This window comes from Magallana gigas, chromosome 3 (assembly GCF_963853765.1).
Source record: "Magallana gigas chromosome 3, xbMagGiga1.1, whole genome shotgun sequence".
In the NCBI taxonomy this organism is placed as follows: Eukaryota; Metazoa; Mollusca; class Bivalvia; order Ostreida; family Ostreidae; genus Magallana; species Magallana gigas.
In genome coordinates this window covers 13,100,834-13,118,814 of record NC_088855.1, presented here as the reverse complement: position 1 = coordinate 13,118,814, position 17,981 = coordinate 13,100,834, and the positions used below count along the sequence as shown (strand labels likewise).

The 17,981-nt window shown below is 30.8% G+C and overlaps 1 protein-coding gene and 1 non-coding gene across 2 annotated transcripts; one reads left to right on the top strand and one right to left on the bottom strand.

The window, feature by feature from the left end:
* Positions 1-1,673: 1,673 nt before the first annotated feature.
* On the bottom strand, positions 1,674-4,140 carry LOC105319986 (uncharacterized). The gene is made up of 4 exons (XR_004603926.2): positions 4,001-4,140; positions 3,673-3,819; positions 3,217-3,345; positions 1,674-2,906 (listed from the first exon to the last, which is right to left on the bottom strand). It is a non-coding gene; the product is annotated as an uncharacterized protein (transcript).
* A 337-nt stretch (positions 4,141-4,477) lies between these two features.
* Positions 4,478-17,011, top strand: LOC105319987 (serine-rich adhesin for platelets). Its single transcript, XM_066077716.1, has 16 exons — positions 4,478-4,617; positions 4,743-4,971; positions 6,703-6,831; positions 8,358-8,484; positions 9,489-9,616; positions 9,778-9,849; positions 10,263-10,355; positions 10,573-10,617; positions 10,726-10,833; positions 11,573-11,620; positions 11,777-12,094; positions 14,002-14,490; positions 14,684-14,773; positions 14,996-15,088; positions 16,561-16,645; positions 17,008-17,011. The coding sequence occupies exons 1-16, from the start codon at positions 4,570-4,572 to the stop codon at positions 17,009-17,011; spliced, it is 2,106 nt and encodes a 701-aa protein (XP_065933788.1). The 5' UTR covers positions 4,478-4,569.
* The last annotated feature ends 970 nt before the right edge of the window (positions 17,012-17,981 follow it).

Here is a 17,981-nt window from a genome sequence, read left to right as displayed (position 1 = left end):
TCAGGCGCGGATAGAAAATTAATTCTTAGGGGGATGTCTACTACGCATGTAAATTGTCGCAACAGCAGAAAAAAAACTATATTTGTATTGTCACATTTATTCCTAGGACACGTTTTACGCACCAATTAATGAAAATAAAGTTTAAAATCAATAAACCTCTAGAATTTATATTTGACTACAAGTACCTAGATTCTCTGAAATAGACTATTAACACGAGGCACGATTGTTACTGCGAAACTGAAAGGGTCAAATAAAGCCACGTGATTTAAAATTTAAATGACAATAACATTCGCATGGGTGCACGTAATCGATATCTTTTACTTTAAAAAAACATTTGCTAAAACGAAAGTAGAGTAGTTTACCTGGGTAAATTCCAGGTGTTTCGGGGTCCATGATTAGTCCAGGTAAGGCAGAAATTTTTAGTGCCATATTTTCAATGGTATATAATTAATGTAATTAATAATTTACGTATGATATATATTTCATCAAAAAAGCATTGTTGTTAAAGTAACGATATAAAAAACAAGTATAAGAAAACTCATAATTATTATGAATTATGATAATTTACACAAAATGAAACTTAGTAGTATGTACATGAAATCAGTACGTGCATACAGGAAATAAAGGTATATCTAGTATAAACTGTTATGTAAAGTAAAGCAACAATTAGTTTATACTGGAAAACTGAATACAAATGTCAAATCTAACTGCCATACACAGAAAGGGGAGCTTATTCGTTTTTTTCTGACAATTACAAATAATTTGGATTGTTTGAATTGCGATATGACAAAAAACACTTTAAAGATATTCATGGAGATCACGGGTAACTTATAACAGCAATTGCAGAAATGCCTTAGGCTACTGCCCAAACCTTCATTTTTTCAGAACATGTGTAGAAATAGAATACACTAGAAATTAGTTTAAATCAGTTGGATATACATGTAGATATGCTTTACCCAGTATAAAGTTACAACAGAGAGCCACACAATTAATGCACCTACCAAAGTTAGTTCAGTCAGTACGTTTTCTGTGTTTAGAAGGACATCTTGTGTATGGAACATTTCGAATTTTTTTAAATTGATTTGATATCAAATTAAAAGCATATTGATGAAGATTTCACTTAGCCCTGTATTTGTAAACATCTAGCTATTTATTATAGCTATGTGGTAATTAATGATGGAAAGTGCTTGCATAGGTTTGGTGTCCACAAATAATTTTCAGATAAATTTTTTAATGAATATTCACTATCTACCAGGAGCCAAGGACTATTGTTGGCATCCGTGCTTTTCCTAAATTATTGTGAATTAAGTTACACGATCCATGCTACTACATTTATCTGTTCAATAAGTAGCCAGTGAAAAAAAAAATCAAAAGAAATAATGTATATAGCTACACTGTATCATCAAATATATATATAAGTTAAACTCTCTGATTAATATGTCTCTTTGCCATATCAAAATGTCATAAACATTTTGTGCATCTAGAACATAGTTATGAGAAAATCACAGAGGAATCAAAACATTTTACTATAATTAAACCTCAGGCAACCTTGCAATAGAATGATATAATACTATATAAATAAGGAAGACAAAAGTTCCTTGCTTTTTTTTCAAGTAATGGTTTTATTACCACGTAATGGAATCATAATCATTTTTCAGAATCGGAAAAAACAATGCATTTTCTATAAGTTCAAAAAATTAAAAATGTACAAACAATACGCCAAAATCAGTTCAGGAAATGAATCCTTAAAGTGTTAAGATGTGAAAAATGGAACCCAATTAAATACTTTAAAAATCAATACAATTTCTACTTGAAATTCATGGAAAATACACCTGCTATCAAACAAAAAATAATGAACACATGTAAATAAAATATTAGGATAATGCTTATGAAATTTGCAAGGTCATGACATAATTTAATAATTTTACGACCTCGCCCCCCTTTCCAAAAAAAAACACCTTAAACATAAAATCAAAACTAACCAAGTGATTTATTCTTGCAAAAAAATCAAAACTTTCGAACACTGTCTATATGAATAATTAATTTTAAAGTTACCCAACTATATTCGAATTATAAGAAAACTGCAAATACATTTTTATAAGTATACATCTATCAGTATAAAGGATAAATCAATCTAATTCAATAGTAGCACAAGTGTTTGGCTAGCTATTATCATTGATTAACAAATGCATGTTTAAATAGCCAAAATTAAACTCAGTCAATTTTTAAGGAACTAGGAAGATCAAAACGTTATTTTTATTTCTCAAATCGATAATTAACACTTAAAATCTTCTTTTCAAGTGCATTCCCATTTAGAGAAACGAGGAAGGCTTTAATGTACATGTATTTGACCACAAGTTAATTCGGTTATTATTATAACAATGTTCCCTCCTGAATTTTCTAAATTTGAATGATATTAAACGCCATACCATGCTTGTAAGGAAAAATAAACACATTTCCATAATAGTATGTAAAATATTTTTTATATATAGTAACAGACAGTCTTCTTCCGTATAATTTTAAATAAAGAGGAAGTCTCTTCACACGATTGCACCGTTAGACACGACACGTCCATATATTGGTGAATATAGAAACATAACATTTTCCTTAAAAAACTGTATTTTCGTATATTTCAAACTTGTTGTTGTTCCGGACTTCCATGTTATCACAATACCTGACAGATGGATCCCTAGTGTTAGCATCGTCGTGATACGAAAAGGAACTAAATTCAGAATCAAAGTTACCTTCCCATTCCCTCTTTTTTGCTCTGCATTTTCTAATCAGTTTAATACACACTGCACATGATACTATCACTATAAATAATAACAATACTGATCCGCCAATAATAAAAATTACAAGGTGCTTTTGAAAGAGGTCTGTTGAATCAACTCTTTTCGTAGTGTTATCTGAGGATGTAATATAAATAAGATATTTTATCGAAACATGAAATATAGTATTAACATTTTGAAACATTTAATTACGCTATTGCCTTTACACACCTTCGCTATTCTTTTGAACTGTCTAACTAAACATAGAATTTGAAGAATAGTGATTTATGGTAAAATTGATGATGCGACCGAAAATTTTGAGGATGCATGTGAGGTAATACGATCACGTCTATCAATCAATTCGTTTAGTTCGATATCATTAAAACACTTTTTTAATTCCAATTCATCATCAATAACTTATCGCCAGACTTTGGTACAATAGATTTACCTCTTTTGCATCCTGTTTTGTGATTACAATTTGTAATGTTACAGTTGCATTTAAATTGACATCTTTGTCCATAGTTCGGGTATCTACACGGAGAAACACAGTTCTTCCCGTAGTATCCATCTATACATTCTAAAACAAAAATATAAAACTTATTGTCTATATATATATATATATATATATATATATATATATATATATATATATATATATATATATATATATATTTGTTCCTTTAACGGAACAGATAAGCAAAGTCCATAATTATACTTATAACTAATGCAGTATATAACGTGACTCAGTTGATAAGGAAAAGCGTACTATTGGATTTACGTCCTTAGGCTAATTAAATGCATTTAAAAATAATAACATATACATATATCTGAAATAAATTTAATTTACATATGCATATTTAAACAAGAGAAATTAGATGTTCAGACAATGAAACGATTGTTTTACCCTCAACCTGCTGAAAACACCCTGTGCTGTGGTTACACAATTCATCTGTGCAATTGCAGATATGTTGACATAAAATTCCATAGTTAGGATGTCTGCAGGGTTCTGAACAATTTAAACCATGATAACCAACTTGACATTCTGTTAACACTAAAAAGAGAGTCATGCCTGTCATAATGATATTTACATTGTACATTGTATCAGTTTAAGCATTTTGATTTACCTGACGTTGAAAAAAACCTCTATTGTAGATTTTGGCTACGGCATAAAATATATATCCATTTAATGAAAAAAAATAATAAAAAGAGAATCTAAATGTCAAAGTATTTACCGTATATGAATCTCGTGGCAAAAATAAATACACATACATACTCCAAATCCATTTTGAATTATGTATAACTCATTGCGGAAGGATTGCTAACGACCTATTTCTGGTAGTTCCTGTTAATCTGTTCTTTGATCACGTGTTTGTTTTTTAATCGATGAACACAGAATTACAACAACTCATTACCACTTTAAGTTAGGACTGTTATGTAATTGTTTGCACTCATTAAATTTAAGATATCGTTGATTAAATTAAAAAAAAACCATTATTTATGGAATCTTTCGAGATATCACAAAACATGATATTTTTTAATGTGTTTTATAAATGTATGCCATTTTAAAGATAGAAATAGTTAAGTTAAGCGACTTCAAACGATCCTCTGAAATCAGCTTTTTTCATTGTTTGAATTTTATTATTATTATTCTTATTTTTTTTATTACAAATTATTAGGTTTCAGCTTATTTTTCGAGCTGATAGTTATTCTACAATAAAATATATAATGCCTTCTACATGTATTTTGTTCACAGTGTGTTTTTTACCAAATATTCGTTGTTTACAAGATTGATCCAGGAAATATGGATACCTTCATCTATTTCATATTAAGTTTTGCTGTTTACATACAGGTAATGTACAGTAAGATAAAATAAACTTCTACAAAGTGCCTATTTGTTCAAATTAATTTACAGAACATGAATTACTGACTTGACATTTTAAGAATATATAATTTTTAGAGCTTTTTTAAACGCAGATTTGCGAAGGGTTGTACGGTTGCAATGAGTCGATACCAACCATTTCGTACGTTGAATCTTGTCCAAAAAACAAAACAGAATGGAATATTGCTGCAAGGCGAAAAAACTGCGACAGCTTGGCAGGTTTACAAAAATGCACAGAACCAGAAAACTTTCAATATCATTGCTTGGAAAATCAACGGCAAACCATGACACTGGAGATTTGTGCACCAATTTTCTATTTGCAAGGTGCTCTCTCTCTCTCTCTCTCTCTCTCTCTCTCTCTCTCTCTCTCTCTCTCTCTCTCTCTCATATTGGGATGATAATCAACCACATGTTATGTGATACATGTTAAAAAGTTTATTAATGTTTTTGAACAAGATCGTGGCCTCTACATCATTTTAATCTAAAAAGTAGGAGGCATTGTAAGATATTTCATTTTTTCTGTGTTATAATTCGGTCAAACCCTTCCTTTGGTAGCAAGGGACAGTTTCGGGTTTCATTATCATTGTATATTTGGGAAAAATTATTTTGGAGAGCGTGCGTGGTTTTTTTCTTTCTTTTTTTTGTGCATCTAGTGAGTTATTAGTATTTAAAGGGTTAGATAAACAATGTTGTTATACTTTCATGTTAAATACTGCAATCTGATTGGTGAAGACGCAGTTCATAATCCGTTCTATTACCCTCAGCGTTACCAACGCACTTGGCAACGGGTAACATTACAAATTGTTACATACATATGCGCGAAAATTATGCGCGTACAGTTCGCTGTAGAATTCACGTTATTCCTATATAAAAGCAGTAAATCTTTCTTAATTTGCTTCGCGTCGGTTGACAATGGTTTTCTCGGGGTGTCAATTTCAACTGTTACCCTCCCAAACGGGCACTATTTATATATTAGACTTCGAGTTACAGGCTTCAGGTAATTAAACTCGAAATGTAGATTGCTGGTAGGTAGTAGATGTAAACTAAAGATCGTAACGTAATAAGAGTACTCTTTAAAACATCATTAATGTTCCAAGGGGTGAATTCAAACTACATGTACATGCAAGAGCTGAAAAAAGCAGAAATTATTCTTGTTGGAATGCTTTACGTCACATAATCAGTGAGATGCCGCAGACATTATTCATCAATATACCTTCACCAACAGATTATCTGATAAGAAATTCCAATTTTTCTAGCAACGATAATGAAAGTAGCTCCAGTCAAAACGATGCTTATTTCAAAGATCTTAATGCGGATTTGTCAAGGACCTCCCTAACAGATTTGCTTATTCTTATATGAAATAAAATAGTATTAATAACTGTTTTCATTGAAAGAAATTTGATCCAAAACTTTTATTCATAAGAGAGGTGTATTCAGTTTTAAAGAAAATATTATATGTAGGTCGTCTGCATATCTATCTGACCGGTAGCCTGTGTACATATATCTTTATTATGAAACTTTTGGGGTTAGACGGAACAGCACTCAAAATGACCTAGTTCATCTCTCTTTAAAAAAATAAGAGGAAATATAAAAGCTTTGAGTTGCGTAGAAATAAAGCACAAGTTATCGTGACTGTTGCATGATAGTCTCCTCGGTCTCGAAATGTTGTATGAAATAAAACAGCCTCGGCTTATGCCTGGGCTCGGTTGTATATTGACAGCACAGGTCTTTATGTTGCCGGAAACTTGGATAACAAAGAGTTATTTAAAGCTTTCATCTTAACGAACTTGAAAAAACTTGATCAGTTAGCTTTTAAATAATGGCATCCTTTTGGAGGGGGGGGGGGTATGTATGTAAGAGGTCAATTGTCTATTTATATCAATTTTCAAGTCAATTTATTAACTACGTGAAATCCTGATGTTTTTTAGGCATATTGGTATACCTACATTAGTATAATTTTTGTATTTTTTCCACTATTAAATATTTTTTGTTTCTCATCGTAAATTACAAGGTTACAGTTGCAATATATAATGTATCTTTTAATTTTTGTTTCAGGATATTGTGCTAGATACAGCAGTGACAAAAAGCGAGTTGAGGAAAATTATGAGAATGGATTTGAATGCCTGAAATTTGATGGAAGGGAGAAATGTCCAACTAGATACCCATCCACCGACGCATATAAATGTAAATATACCTCAACATTGAAAAGCTTTCTTTAGTGATTAACGATGGAATAAAGGTAGCGAACATTGAAAAAAATACATAATCCAATAACGAGACATATGTAAGTTCATTCTGCATTGGTTGCCACCTAAATAGCCAGTGCAGATCATCAAAGTAATACATTTTGATGTTTATGCATGTACGTATACATTTATATACTTCATTATTGAATTTATCATAAAGAGAATGTAAAAGAAACTAAAATACTATTTATGTACAACCTAACCTAAGATAGGAGAAATAGCGAATCTGGCGTCATTTCGTGCAGTCCGGGATTTGTTGTATGCTGCTGAAAGTCTTGATCGATCAAATGACTTATTGAACTTGACGCGTAGTTTTCAGCCCTGTCAGTTTCTAGAGAGATATTAATTAAGATCGGTTGTCTTAAGAAATAGAATAGAAAAATTAATATTAATTGAATGTAAATATATACTAGTAATATTCAGTCATTTTCAAAAGAGTTCGGATATATTTTACATTCATTTGCTCTTTGTTCAATCTCATCTATAACAATATAGCTAAAGAACCCCAGGATTACTTTCATTCGTGCTGTCAAACTGCACAAAAAAATCTTTAAAACGCTTTGATATGATTGTGGTGTTTTCTATTGAATTGTTACAAGCGTTTTTTAGACTCTATTGTTTAAACCAATTGCGGTTGGTAATTTGCATTTGGAATAAAAAGTGTCATAAGGTCGGCGCATTAAAATATGGTAGGTCGGGAAACCGGAACACAAATATTTTTTTGGCCTAAAGAGCATTCACTAAAGTTAAGAAATCAATTAAGTCTATGGGAAAGGTTATAAATGATGTTGGCGGAACTCTGGCTTTTATTAGGAGAATATACTGCAATCCGATCGTGCTTAAACTATAATTTTCTCACATCTCGACTCAGACTGTGTGAATGATTATTAAAATAATGTGCGTGATGGGTTTTCATACGTACTCGAATGGGTTTCGGGTCATGTGATAAGGTAATATAAATAGTAGGACCATGAGGTGGCTTGGCACTCTAAGGTCGCTCGCTAGTTGCGATTTAAGTTAAAATGGCAGATGATATGGAAAATGTTGATTTTGGGTTGACAGGTGGTTGTTTAATATGTGTTTTTGTGTAAATAAAATAACGCTAGCGAGCAGCGTATCTATGTAATATCTGTTATTTTTATTCATTTAGCACTTTAATGTTTTATATTCGGACGAACGTAGTGAGGGAGAATATAATGATAAGGGTTTCCAAGAATTTCCAGTGCCAGGGTGAAGTTCATTGATCTAATAATAGAAGCATATTGGAAGCAGAATTTTCTTATTTAACCCTTAACTTCAATGAAGCAAACAAACAGCACAGCGGGAAGAAACAAAACGTATTGTTTTCAAGTGTAAAATTTGTTACTCCTAGTTTTATTACCTCTTGGCAGGGTCTCTCCGTCAAAAATAAAAATCTAATACTCTTTACTAATTACTAGTTACTAATCATTTTTGTTCTTTTAGATCAAAGATGTTACAAACTAAAATATCAAAAACCGACACAAACTGCTTGTCCGGTTTGTACATCACCATCACCATCACCATCATCCCAATCGGAAACAGCACCAATAGTGACCAAGAAGGACTTGAGGTATGTACATTTTTTGAAAGAATGTTGATAAAAACATAAGTGAAACTTAATTGTAATACTCTTACTCAAGTTCAATAAATATCATTTCATGAAATTCAAATTTAAACAGTTTGAATTAAAAAAAAACCTGAAAAATATCTGGGTTAGATTTTAGGAATTTATAAATTCCTATCAGAATCAGTATTACATAATGCCGGCAAATACATTTTAGTCCTGTAATCTTCGGCAGATAATATCACATTGTTACTTTGATATCACTTTTACAAGTAAAGTAGATGTACATGTGTATTTAAGAATCAAACAAAAACATCAATTGCCTTGAGTTATCTGTTGCCAATACCTATGTCTCAGAACCTAAATGGTATTGATTTCTCTATTTTAAGCATTTTATTCTTAATCTAAAGATTGTTGCTACAAACAAAATTAGAATCTTTTACAAAAATGTATTTTATGAATGTACATTCTGATGCGCACAGTTTTTTTTGCTCGTACTAGGTATTCATTTGTAAGACAATCATTCGTTATTCTCACGCCATTATTATGTGCAAATAAAGAAATATTTCTTAATTAAAGACAAATAAACTCCTAACTTTTTTCCTTATTAAATATCTTATTAAAATATTTTAATATGATCTTTTTTTAATAGCTATACTGTAAATTCCTAATTAAACGCGAGGAATAAATATCTGCGTAAAATCGCGAGAGGCATCCCTCGCGGATTTTAAAATCTCGCCATTATTTTCTGAGAGTTGAAAACTATAAGAAAAAAGGAGAAAATTTGAACGTTCGCGATTTTTTATTCTCGCGATTTGATACAGACCAGCGGGATCGCGGAATTAAGTACTCGCGTAATAAAAGGAATTTACAGTATTTGATTAGACTCGCCAAAACTTTCTTCAAAATAGAACAAGGTATAATAGCATGCATATTTTGTATAGGATTAGAGTTTACTTAATTTCTTAATTTTGTTCATTATGTATAAAGAATAACATGCTTTTTTTCAGAAATGACACCGATGATTACATCAAAACGGCTTTCCTTGTGATACTTGCTTTGGCTCTGGCTGGTGTAATTGTGTTCTTCATTTTGTTTTATAAGAGGGACTCTCCCATTCTCGAAAGATTTCGTAAAGGTATTCATTATATTCAAACATTAAATACTACTTCTTGTATAAAGTTAATTGAGTTGTATCAGATTCTTCCGAAACGAAGCAGTACTGTTACTCATCAATCCAATGGTCATGAAATTGCAAGTATTTGTTACCAGTATGTGTATATGAATACTACTTTACAGTGCTGACTTGTGATGTGGAAACTGGTCCCGATGATGGAACAGAAAATGAAAATGCACGACATGAAGAGCAATGTTTGTAAAAAAATACATATTGTACTCAATTTTATGGATTAGTTTTGTTGATTGTCAATTGCTTAATCGTTCATTGGGACCTTTTTTATGGAATGATATGTACATTTTTATTATTGATACTGTGTTTAATAATTCGTTGACGGCGAGAATTTGTGGATAATAATGGCCCACGAAATCCACGGAAATTAGGCCAAAGAATCTAACTATACTACTATATCAAAGCTTTATGCATGAAAGTTTTTTTTTCAAATGCTTTAACAGTAAAGCTTAATTAACTTAAAAAAAATTATGCGACCGAGAATTTTGAGGATGCATGTGAGTTAAATACGATCACACCTATCAATTAATTCGTTTAATTCGATATCATTGCAAGTATTTGTTACCAGTATGTGTATATGAATACTACTTTATAGTGCTGACTTGTGATGTGGAAACTGGTCCTAATGATAAAGCAGAAATGGAAAAAAATACAAATGAAGATGTACATGTAGATGAAGAAAATGAAGGTTTGCCAAAAATACGTAGTGTACTCAATTTTATGGATTAGTTTTCGTTGATTGTCAATTGCTTAATTGTTCATGGGGACCTTATTTTATGGAATGATACGTACGTTTTTATGGTGAATGAATTGATACTGTGTTTGATAATTCATTGTTGAGAATTTATGGATAATAAAGGCCTACGGAATCTTTAATTAACTTCATTACTTGATTTTGTTTTTAGTTAAAGAACCTTTGCTTTCAAAAGAAACTGCTCCAGATCAAGAAGGTAACCAGTGTATAACCATCAACAAATTCCTTGAAAAAGTTATATAAAATTGAGGAACGTGTCGTCTGACCTTAAGTGCAATATATATATATATATATATTTTTTTAGATAAACGTGTTTCAGCAACGTCGGATAAAGACCCTGCTCGTAAAGATTCCACTAGTTTGGAATCAACTTCTAGAAACAATCCATTCGAGGAAAATATCCCACCTTCAGGTAAACAAAAGTTCATTTTGATTTACATGATATTCTGGAGATTTTAGACAAAAGGCAAACAATGAAATTGTGTATCATGTTGATAAAGCATATAAAATTGTGATAAGATATTTGTACATGATTTTCCTTACAATTAAGTTTTTTTTCTTTATTTGGAATATGATGTGTAAATGAAATAGATAACACAATTGTTAAATTTCTATGCATAATAATTTTTCATTCTTTTTATCAAAAAATAAACTTATCATTAATATATATTCAAATAAACAAGGCTTTCAAATTTATGAAACAATATTACATGTAGAAGTACGCATTTGGTAATAACAGACAAATATATTTTTTTTTAAGTTGAAAAAAGGAATATATGATTAAATTCCTTATTTCATGTGGAAATGTTGTCTTATACATGTATCAATATTGTCATTTTTGAAGGTATGTTTACATAAATTCAAAGTACATGCCATGTGTCCGCTTGCCTCAAAGTTGTCATTATTATGTGGCAACCTGCTCATGAATCTGTTTCAAAGTTTATATAAAATGTATGTTATCGTTAAAACAATATTTAAGAAACCATAGTTTTGTGGCAGTGTCTGAATTTGACGTTTGTTCGGAACTTGACGATAAAGTTTGTTTTATTTCTGATTTCAATAAGACATCTTATTACAGTGACAGTTAACTACAGATATATTTTGAAAATTCAAGCAAGGTGCAATTAATTAAAAGACAAATATTTTTTCAGATTTCGCTGTCGTGTCAAACTCTTCGTCCAATGCAATGCCGGTAATAGGTATTGCTCTTGCTTCAGCAACCATATCTAATAATGTTACTCATTCCCCGTCTTCTGAAGTTCTATCTTCAACACCAAGAGTTAATGATGATCTGGAAAAACTGAACTCAGATAAAGATATTATTACAAGCATTTCCGACAATGTTCGTACTTCAGGACAAACTTCAGATATTATTACTGCTTCAAAACAAGAGCCAGTGGATGACGCTTCTTCAAAACCAAAGCCAGATAATGAGACTGCTTCCACACAAAAGTCGAATACTTTTCTTAATTCAACTTCCAACTCAGATACTGAAGGTATTATGAAAGCAAAGTCAGATGACCACAGCCTATCAAAACCAAAGCCAGCTGACGTTTCTTTGCAACAAATAAAGTCAGATGCGAAGAATACCTCGAAACCTTCAAAGCCCGAGAATGAGCCTACGGAGATTTCAATTCCTGGTCAAGACGCAAATGAAAAGAAATTCAAAGAAAGTAAGTTGTTATATAAGATTATGCTTTTTTAAAACACTTGGACGATTATACCAATACTGCCATTTTACGTATTTTAAATCAAATTAAAAAATAAAGTAATTTTGAAAAATATCATTTGCATATATTTTGTTTTCGGTTAACTTAATTTTCACTTTTACATCACGTTTAATTTGTACGATTTTGCTAAGCATTTGAGTGATCTTATTTAATTGTCCCAAAATAGTCAATGGATACTTTCTACAACTATTAATTATATTGTTTTATTAACACAGAGAAAAGTTACCAAAAATATTATTTTTAAAGATTTATTTGGCGAGTATTGGCCATGACATAAATGAAATGTGGGATGACATTGACAACTCTGGGAAAACCCACTCAAACAAAAGTCACAACAAATATTCATCAACAATCAACATGTCATCAATATTATAGTTTGAAATTGACCACCCCGGGTTTACCGCGGATGGTCATATATTAAAGTACTTAAACTTATTTTATACAATTTATGTTGAATTATTGTTTAATAAAAATGATATAATAAAACAAGTACAATTTTACACAATTCACAGGTTCAACAGTTCAGCAACTCAACTTCACATGCACAAATTAATTGTCACAATGTTTTTCAACAAGTCAGCACAACAATACATAGGCATCAGTTGATTTGGTGCGCACAAACGATACACGGGTATATGCCACGACGAATAATGAACTTTTTAAAATTCACAAAATTGAACATCTTCGTTCCCATTAATGACCTGAAATACATAAAGAACACAACAGTAGAAAAAGGAAGAATATGACTGTCAGGGAAGGGAAGGTGGGATTTTGACAGATGCAGAAAACGAGCTTAATTTTTTGGAAAATACACTGCCCACCTTTTTCTAGATGTTGAATCTCAGAGTGATGATTTGAAAGGACGAACCCGATCTCAAAAGGTTGAAAGGGGGGCTTCAAACCGACTTCATTTTTTGTTTTGCATACAGTAATTCAAATATTTTCTGGTGAAATAAAGGTACCTATTTTCTATGGTAGAAAATAAGTGCTAATATTTAATATTTATAGTAATTGGTTTAAATAGAAGGGGTAGTGCGTAAATTTTCTACTGTTTTTAACGTTTTCTAGGAATCAGTTTTATTGACTATTTTGGGGGTTTTTTGCACTTCGAATATCACAACCAAACGACATTTAAGTGTTGCTAAACATTCTAATAATATTTCGCATAATTTAAACATTGTGACATACATCACTGTATAATCATAATTTTTATTTGGAGTCATTACTTTGTCACGTGCACTAAATAGATTTATGAAAACTTACGTTTGTATGAAACAAACCTTGATGACATGATATCTGAAACGAAAAAATTCAAAGACCCTTTCTAAGGAACACAATTTGGCAAAATGTATTACAAGGATAAAGTTTTATTGTTATCTTTTTCCTTACCATTTTGTCATTGTAAGCATTGTAAGGTTCACAATTTTTGTAGGGATCGATTGATTGATCAAACGATAGAAAATTTATAAAAATACGGATCCATTAATCCAAAACTCAATCATTACAAAGGACTTTTAATTTGTTTTATCCATTAAAATGGGTCCGGAAAGAAATCTCGGTTGTTAGTCATACACGTTTATACAGGCTTGGTGTTTTTAAAACAAATATCTTATTGGCAATGGAGAGAAAAAGAAAATTTAAAAAAAAATTATTACGATTCCGAAAGGCATATCGTATTTTCCTTAGCTTTTATTGATAGTTTTAAATTGTAGAGTTTTGTGTTGACTTCTGCGTTTGCGTCATTTTTTATTTTTAATTCGAGTGATTGAAAATATCACGCTAAGACCTGTTTAGATAACTTAAAAATTAAATGATGTGTTAAGTTTAACTTTTTTATATCATTTGTTTAGATCCACCCAAATCAAATAATGGCCGTAGTTTAAAACCAGTATCGAATGAGAACATTGCATCCGAATCCACATCACTTGAGGCTCCTGATTCACAACAAGTATCGAATGACAAAGCTGCTGCTGATCTATTTTCAGCATCGCACACATCGTCGATCAGTGTGTCTCCGTTTGAAAGTACTAAGGAGGATACGAAAAAAGTTGTTATAGATGACACAAAAGCAATACCAACAAGTATGAAAAATACTTCTGGTTCAAAAGCACTGGATAATAGTGCTAGTTCTTCTGATCAACTATCTCAAAATGGGACAGATGTTCCCAAACCCATTGCACAATACCAAGCTGCTGCAAAATCAACACCAAAAGACGTTCCTGCATTAGGTGATGCTCCTGTTTCAACATTATCAACCGACAATCCTGCTCCTGGTAATGATAGTTCTTCTAAACCAATGTCTGAAAACAATCCATTTGATGAAGACACCACGGTTTCAGGTTAACATTTAGTTTTGATTTGATAGTTTAAGGATTAAAAGATCACTATCGGATATTGAAATTATGTATTTTAACTTATTTACGGGTTAATTATTCTTTTTCACAAATTAGAAAACACAAAAATGATATGATAAAGATATTTCATTTTCCAATTGCAATAAAATATATATAAATTATTATATTTGTGTTTCAGATTTGTCAAATGACAATCCTGCTCCTGATAGTTGTGCTTCAAAACCGATATCTGCAATCAATCCATTTGATGAAGACTCCACGCCTTCAGGTTAAAAAAATATGATATGAATTTGAGGGATAGTTGATTAATTTTTATTGTTTGAAATCGAATAAATTTATAGTTTTTACCTGAGTTGATGTGAATTTTTTTTTCATTAATTAGAATACCAAAATTATATTCAAAATATTTGTTTATTTTTCACATTATTTTGATTTCGTTGTTTTTTAGGTGCAATAAATATAAAAAATTATGTATATAAATGTTTTTCAGCAACGTCCGAAAAAGACCCTGCTCCTAATGATTCAACTAATTTAAAACCAATTTCTGGAAACAATCCATTCGAGGAAGACACCCCACCTTCAGGTTAACACAATTTTATTTTGATTAACAGAATATTTTGGCAATTAGACAATAGGCAGATAATGAAATTGTGTATTATGTTGACACAGTGGTAGTAACGTTATTGGTGACAAACGACACACACGATTCTGATACACAAACGATCATGCATGATACACGAATGTTTACGCAGGATACACGGACGACCACTAACTTACTACATTTTCACGATACACGAACGATAACGATAAAAAAAACGCAAACAAACGATTCTGATTTAACATGCAAAATCAAAATTGATATTTAAGATTAGAATTATGAAAAGATATTGCTCTAATTTGTATTACAATATGCTTGATCTATATTGAAAAGCGACAAGTAAAGTAGCCATGCACTCTTTTATTTTAACGAGTAAACGATAAGATGGGATCCATGTTTTGCCTCCACAAGGAATTTTAATTTCCATCAAAAGTTAAAGAAAATGAGGTGTAAAATAAATAAAGATAATGCACAAACTAAACGATTTTTTTTTCATAAGAGTTGATGTAAATGTAGTCAAATTCCTTTTTGTACGATTTATTAGTGCGAAATATATAGGTAAATATGTTAACTTGTTTCAAAGAATTTCGATTTTACACCAACCATATTTCGATAATATACGTTACATAAGTTTCAAAGAGTCTAAATAAATTTAAATGCTAATGAATATTTATACAATATTAATGTAACAGAGAGGAATGCGTATCGTATTTTTATTTGAAAGAAAACTTAGGGAATTGTTGTTTAGTATTGAACGGGGAAGGGATAAGCTTGACTGCTTTCGTTCAACGTGTCTCTCTTGCTAATTTACTTAAAATTATGTATCACGATAGATGCTTGGTATAGAATGATTACAAATCATGCAAAACTAACTCAAACGGTCAAAGGATTATATGAGTTGTTGAATGTTTAGCTATTTAACGACGAAAGAGATACTAGTTTAAAAAGATTAGCGTTGGCATGATACATGTATCTAAACAACTGTCAATATCTTCTGTATAAAAGTTTTAATTCACAATCAAAATTCTGGATGCAATCCATTCGATGAGGATATCACGCTTTCAGGTAAATAAAACAAACATTTCGATAAGAAGAAATAGCTATATGTACAGACTCAATGAAAGATAGTGAATATAAAATTGTTTTTCAGTCTTCTTTACCATTTCAGAAATTGTCACAAAATATAGAAATTGATAACTTGTACATTTACGTTATTAGAGGAATAAGCAGTTTCATAGTTATAACGTTTTATAACATTTTGATCAACATTAATTAGCAGAGCACAAATGTCGACTTATTCAAACTCTAGATTGATAATATCAAATCTGGTTTTAGTTGCATAAGAATTTAATGATTTACAAATAGGTGTTGTGAAATACATGTACGTATAACTTTAAATGCAACTTGAATTGCACTATGATATGACGCACAACTGTAGAATTTCTCTTTATTTTTAGAATCTAGAAAGAAGAGAGAAGCACCAAGACGTCCCCCTTACCCTCACGTTACAAAAATTGACATACATGTACCCCAAAATGCTCCGTAAGTTATTTAAGATAAAACGTCTAAATTAAAATTTAAATTTCTATTTGTGTGCTATTTGTCAAAATATGAAAAACGGAATAAACCGTAGGCAATTAGGTGATTAACTTTGGTCTAATAATAAATATTAAAAACGTCAGTCAGTATGCGACCTAGTTGAATATTGTTTTTGCTGACAAAGTCGATCATAGATCATATGTATCGATCATAGAACTTACAAAAAGATGACTGAAATCGAGACTGTTGACAGTCCTGTTTTATCAACTTGTTTGTCAGAAGCTTGCCTCGCCTTTAAAACTGTTCATACATAGAGCGTGCCCTAGAGTATCTAATTAACTTAGAGACAAAAACTCCATATGTAGGTGATGAAAGAAAATTGCTACATAAGTTGAAAAAAAAATGCATAAAATTGAAGTCATCATAAAGTGTCTTTATAAGATAATTAAGATATTTAATGAATTATTTCCATTTGATTTTATGCATTCTCCATCTTAGTAGCTAACCGGATTTATTATTTTTTCCATTTCAGAAGAACTCATTGAATAACCGTTGAATACATATTTTGATAATTTACTAGTTACAAATTTAGCTGAGAGTATTGGTTGATTTCATTGGGTTATTGCAATATTTCTGTATTTGCCCCTCCTATTCCGATTTTTGACTTTTCATTGATCTGCACTCACAACTATTTATGTTTAACAGAAAAAAGGAAATAATTCAAAGTTTTAATTAGTTTTCCAAGTTTCATAATTGTCACACAATTCGCATAACTATGAGATTCAGGGCAAGGGAATATTAAGGTATGTGTATTCACAGGAATCTTTGACTATATAATTTGTATAATTTGTATTTACAAACGAAATCGCCTGGGTATTATAAAAGAAACCTTAGTTATACATGTATGCTTAAATCGAATATCAAATCATTTATAATATATTGACATCGCAGTATTTGGCACTCTCTTGCTCTCGATTAAAGATATTTAAATTCTAAATCTTAAACAAAAAATATTGTTCAAATTTATTCCAATTTATTTATGACTTATGCATTCATTGACTTAAATGCAAGATTGTCTCTTTTAATTGTAGTGTTCAATCTAATTAAATATATGCAATATTCTAGACATGTTTACATTTTTACATTTAGCTGTCTCTATATTTTTAAAGGTTGGGAAAAAAATGGAGAGCACCACCACCACCACTACCCGGACAACCTAGAAAATCGTAATTTATGTGCCATTTTGATGAATATCTAATGCTATACAAAGTGACTTTTGATTCGTTACAAGTATAAAAGATGATTTCGAAGCTGTAAAATTATAGACATATAGCTGCAC